The following is a 6,028-nucleotide window of genomic DNA, read 5'->3' as shown; positions in this document are numbered from 1 at the left end:
TCTCCATTCCAGACCCATATTATTGTTTCTAATATCCTGCTAGAACACACATGGCATCTTGTACTTAAGTACATTTGATGTGATACTTTTCAGACACCGAAACTATAATTTCACAAAATCTATGACTACTTGTTTCTTCTTGAGACATCAGTATGTATGCTGAGTAGAGACTCTGAATACTCTGCGTACAAACCTGCTTGTGACTGATTGTAAAGCGATGAGCTGGATGTCATTGGTCATCACCTTGCTTGTCGTTGCTGACAGGGAGACAGCGGTGGTCCTTTGGTGTCCCTGTCGGACCGCTGGAAGCTGGTTGGCGTGGTGAGCTGGGGCGTGGGCTGCGCCCGGGAGAACAGGCCGGGTGTCTACTGCAATGTGGACGAGCTGCTGAACTGGATCCACTCAGTGATGGAGGTCAGTGGCCTCACCTCTAACCTCTAACCTTTAACCTGACTTTAAGTGCTGAGGGTTCAGGTTCTCAGGCCAGATCCTTGAGCTTCTCTGCTCTGCACACATGACCAAGGTCCTCCTGCTTTTCTCAACATTCATATCTAATAGACATTCAACAGCATGATAATGGCAGTCATAATTGACACTGACTGAATCAGTTGCGCTTGGAGCAGGGAGAGACTGGAGCAGGATTGGGAAACTGGAGTAAGGAGAGACGGGAGCAGGATTGGGAAACTGGAGTAGGGAGAGACGGGAGCAGGATTGGGAAACTGGAGTAGGGAGAGACGGGAGCAGGATTGGGAAACTGGAGTAGGGAGAGACTGGAGCAGGATTGGGAAACTGGAGTAGGGAGAGACGGGAGCAGGATTGGGAAACTGGAGTAGGGAGAGACGGGAGCAGGATTGGGAAACTGTGGTTTAAAGGAATGTGGGGGATGAGGAATGAGACTTTTCTGTTTTTTTTTTCCCAGCTGTAGCCAGTGGACAAGAAGAAGAATAAGCAGGGGACTGAGCCATGAGGACATTCAAACTACCATACCATGTGTACCATGTGTGCATTCAAACACCTACACACACACACACACACACACACACACACACATACACACATTGCCAATACGCACACACAGACAAGCTCTGACAATACCTCTACCCTGGCTTAACTTCAGATGTCTCAGAGAAGGATCACCACGTCCAGTCTGGGGTCTCTCCAGAGGAGTTGATGTGTATTATTCGGAAATGTCTCAGGGAAAATGTATTCTATTTGTCTAAGTTTGGCCAAACAACCTCACAGCCTGAGGTGGTCGTAGGGTTTTAATCATTTGCTCAGCCACTACTCGATGTCAGAGGGCAATGCAAACATGAGTCCAAAAAGCACATCATATGTTGGCTTTTCTGTATAACTTTGTAAGGGAGGAAATCAACACCACTGTGTTATCATTCTAGAAACTACTGGCCATTAGAGTGTGTGAAAGGCTATATGCAACTTCATCAAACTACTGGCCATTAGAGTGTGTGTGAAAGGCTATATGCAACTTCATCAAACTACTGGCCATTAGAGTGTGTGAAAGACTATATGCAACTTCATTAAACTAATGGCCATTAGAGTGTGTGAAAGGCTATATGCAACTTCATCAAACTAGTGGTCATTGGAGTCTGTGAAAGGCTATATGCAACTCCATCAGATGCATTTCAACACTACTCCCAGGAACCATTACCATTTTTGCATTTTCAGTGTGCCCTTGTATTATCTGTGTGGCCAAAATGGGGAGAAATGTGACTTTAAATGTTGGTGCTCGTACAATTGGAGGCTTATGCGAGTGTAAGTGTGTGTGTTTCTGGTAAGCTTGTTTTTACAAGAACATGAAGTGTTTTTAGTGTGCGCTCTAGTCGGAACTGTATGCATTGTGTGAGATTTCTATTTTGTACATCATGTAAATAGTTAAACTATTTGTCTGTGTATATATTTTATAAATGTTCATATTGTATAATAAATGAGGGATTTCTCTGAATATGTTGCTGTGTAGTTTTGAGGAGTCAGGAACTACTTTACAATAACTCTATGTAAATAGGTTCACAAACATCATGTTCATATATACCCATGCCATACTCCCAATCCCTGACATTCAGTCCCATATTCTTCGGTTAAGTGGAACTACATGTTGTTTATGATGTGAAATTGCATTGTTGCTACACAAACACACAGGCCATTCCTTGTCATCTTTACATCTCCATAAGTTTAGTTAAAATTATGCATATACAGTATTTCAGTATGTTTTCTAACAGAGGAACGTTTAACTGCTCATAGACTAAAGACATTATGCTAAGCTGTCACTGACATCTTTATTTAGAGCAAATTAATGGCAGAAACACACCACAATAAACACAGACACACTCACACACAAACCTATTATTTAAGCAAACATATTTTTTATTTTGTTATATGCACTTTTTTTTTGTATATATAGTTTTCTTTTACAGTCCAGAAGAAAATCTACGGAGGTGCATAGTCATGGTCAGAGGAGACTATGAGAGACATGTGCACGAAGGAGACAGAAGGGAGGGAAGGGCCGGTTCAGCAGGTGGAGGATTTCACTACACACTCACTGGCACTGGTCAGAGAAGTACAAGCATTGTGTTGAGCACAGAGACGCTCACCTCAAGCATAGACAAATGGTGCACGGCGTATACAGAGAGGAGTCTGGTGTGGTGTGGCGTGGCGTGGCGCGGCACGGCACGGCACGGCGTGCTCACACCCTAAACTACACTCCTCTCGTCCTCCGTTCGACCCCAGATGGGGGAGTCGCAGGCAGCAAGTGGAGGTTTTTAAAAACATCTATCCCACGTGTATCCCGGTTACTCTGCATTGGGACCCCGCTTCTGATGCCGAGCGGATCTGAATGGATCCACCTGCAAGTCGGGGGGGCTAAATCCATGCCAGAGTTGTGTGTTATTATGGGATGTCCTTACTCTTCAAAGGTAGCTGGACAGTTCACACAGGGAAAATGGTGTTTTTGCCGTGTTCATCTGTGCTTGTTGTTCTGTGTTGGTCTGCCTATGTGCATTTGTTTTTAAAAACCAAGCCTATAGATTTGAGTAAAAGTGTCCTGTGCTTTTGATAATCATCGTGTAAAACTGGTCAAAGCATCCATGTATGCTTCAAATGCCCACAGACCGCCCTCTTAGGGGCCCGAAATAGCTTTGAGATACCGGAGATATATATTACGTAATGAGTTTTAAAACAGTACTGTACCATCACAAAAGGGAACAGAGTTTCGAGTATATTATATTTTTTTTCTAGTGGAAATGCAGTGTGTCTCACTGCAGGGGAAGATCATATGTCCCTCTCTGGAATGTTCTGGTGTAGTCTTGCGTAGCCAGATGTATGTCTGGAGACAACTGTGGTTAAAAGTGGCCTAAATGTACGTAGGTTTGGAACAATTACAGCATTTGAACATTTTGTAAACCAGCCCAGAGACCCAAAGGGGAGTCTTGGCCAGGACGCTAAAAGTACACGGACATGCAGAAGATATGGATGGGTCTTAGAGGGATTACAGCATTCGTTTTTGACACATTTTTCGAGGCCACAGTTTCAGAGTTGTCTCCAGACGATAGACAATTGCCACAAAGTGCCGAGGCGTCCCCCCGGGACCCACAAGGCTAGCTATGAGCTGACCTCACTGACTCTTGGATTGGCAGTGTGTGCAGGAGCCGCTCGGGCAGTGAAATCCTTTTATGAGTATCAAATTTGAATACACTTAATAGGTCATGGCTAATGTTCTTCTAACCCAGAAGTGGCAGGTTATCACCTTAGAGAGCCAAGGGCGTTTAGGTTTGCATTTCAAACAAGTTTAGGTTTGCATTTCAAACAAGTTTAGGTTTGCATTTCAAACTCCACAGTATGACACTGGAAAACCTGCTTGAAATGGTAACATGAACACACCTTGCTCGCTCCAATATGGCGTATGATTCAATCTAAACTTGTAAAATATTTCAAAAGTGGCAGTAGTATTAGTCAGAATGACATATTGTCACTTTTTATCATGTACATAAAATGTTCTTTAGACTTTAGTTAGTGTTAAAATCTTAAAATTTACAGCAAATTTGTTCAAATTGCCCAGCGGTTTACATTATGCAGCAAATCATAGTATTGTAAGCACATTTGTCCCACAATGCATTGCAGTAAGGATTTCAAATGTCAATTGCTGTCAAAATAACCATCTCTTAAAATACCACACAATGTTTGCCATCGCCAGACAGTGAAGCCATGATATTGTGTAGCCAGTGTTTTGAGACATAATAGACAAATTCCCCCTTGAAACACATTTCTGTGTTTAAAACTCTGAATCATATGTCACTTCCCAATGTGACAGTTGTATAGACAGATACTGAGACAGGTTACCAGTGACATGACATATTTGACATTAAAAATGCTGTCTATTGTGTAAGTGCCCAGATTCAGAAGTTAATACCAGTGCCTGTCCTGGATGCAGAAACACGCATGGTCTCCAGACAGTTACAGTAGCGTACTGACACATACAGAGGGAACGAGAGAGAGAGAGGGAACGAGAGAGAGCGAGAGAGAGAGGGAGAGAGAGAGAGAGAGAGAGAGAGAGGGAGAGAGAGAGAGAGATGGTCTCCAGACAGTCACAGTAGCGTACTGACACAGACAGAGGGAACGAGAGAGAGAGAGAGCGAGAGAGAGAGAGAGGGAGAGAGAGAGAGAGAGAGAGAGAGAGGGAGAGAGAGATGGTCTCCAGACAGTCACAGTAGCGTACTGACACAGACAGAGGGAACGAGAGAGAGAGAGAGCGAGAGAGAGAGAGAGGGAGAGAGAGAGAGAGAGAGAGAGAGAGGGAGAGAGAGATGGTCTCCAGACAGTCACAGTAGCGTACTGACACAGACAGAGGGAACGAGAGAGAGAGAGAGCGAGAGAGAGAGAGAGAGAGAGAGAGAGAGAGAGAGAGAGAGATGGTCTCCAGACAGTCACAGTAGCGTACTGACACAGACAGAGGGAACGAGAGAGAGAGAGAGAGAGAGAGAGAGAGAGAGAGAGAGAGGGAGAGAGGGAGAGAGAGAGAGAGAGAAGGGGACAATAAAGAGACAATACAGAAAAGGAAACAAATGACAGTGAGGAAAGGAGGAGAGAAAGAGAGACATACATAGATAGAGAGAGTGAGAAAAATAGAGTGAGGTGAAGGAGAGGAAATAGAGAGGCAAATTTAACGACAATAACAACGAGGAAATAAATGAAGGGGAGGGGAGCGAAATAGCGATAGAGAAGAGAGAGAGAGAGAGAGAGAGAGAAGAGAAGAGAGAGAGAGAGAGAGAGAGAGGGGAATGCTGGGACTGCATTGCTGCAGCTGAAATGGGCTGGGCTACTTCTGGTGCAGAGCTCCCCTCTATCCAGGCACGAGCAGCCGAACCCAGAGAAAATCAATCCCAACTGACGGCAATGCACTAGATCAGACAGCAGGGGTCTGAAACAGGCTGGAGGTGTAGCAGAGAGAGAGAGAGGGGAAACAGAGATGGAGCACACACACGCACACACACACACACACACACACACACACACACACACATAGGAAACACTGGGGAGAACAGAGGCAAGAGGCAAGTGGGAGGACATATAGGGAATAGGGGAGAGAGAGAGGATGAGCCAACGTGTACATTCATTGTCCGAGCTCTTTCAGCCGGGAAGACGTGCTGGATAAAGACTTTAGCAGAAGGTTTGAGTGTACCCAAAGTGCAAATAGACCAGAAATGAAGTATATATGTAACAGAAGGCAAGTAAATATTGAAATGAAAGAACAAACAAACATATTCTCCATTCTAAGGCCAGTGTGAACAGAAATGTCCTCTGAGTGCATTGGCACATAACTGTGTTATACAGATTCAAACATTTCTGTTAGACAGATTCAAACAGTATTGCTTTTTTATCCCAGCAACAGCCAGCTTGTTTGACCCTCATTATTGGTGAAATCATCAGCCTCCCTCGTTTGAGCTTTCCGATGCCACAAGGCCCATAATGCCTTGCGTGCATAGACTGAGAGCTGCAATATCCATGAGTATTGCAATGG

General features: G+C 44.4%; 1 protein-coding gene across 2 annotated transcripts in view; it reads left to right on the top strand.

The window, feature by feature from the left end:
• The window catches only part of tmprss4a (transmembrane serine protease 4a), a 20,730-nt gene extending 18,770 nt beyond the window's left edge, over nucleotides 1-1,960 (top strand). For both annotated transcript variants that reach the window (XM_012829696.3, XM_031573954.2), the window contains exons 12-13: nucleotides 265-414; nucleotides 920-1,960. In XM_012829696.3, the coding sequence (XP_012685150.2) occupies nucleotides 265-414; nucleotides 920-925 (156 nt within the window). In that variant the 3' untranslated portion in view covers nucleotides 926-1,960. The remainder of the gene's footprint in view (nucleotides 1-264; nucleotides 415-919) is intronic.
• The last annotated feature ends 4,068 nt before the right edge of the window (nucleotides 1,961-6,028 follow it).

Source organism: Clupea harengus, chromosome 9, assembly GCF_900700415.2.
Source record: "Clupea harengus chromosome 9, Ch_v2.0.2, whole genome shotgun sequence".
NCBI classification, from domain to species: Eukaryota; Metazoa; Chordata; class Actinopteri; order Clupeiformes; family Clupeidae; genus Clupea; species Clupea harengus.
Note: the sequence above shows the minus strand (reverse complement) of the source record. Positions and strands in the feature narration are given on the sequence as shown.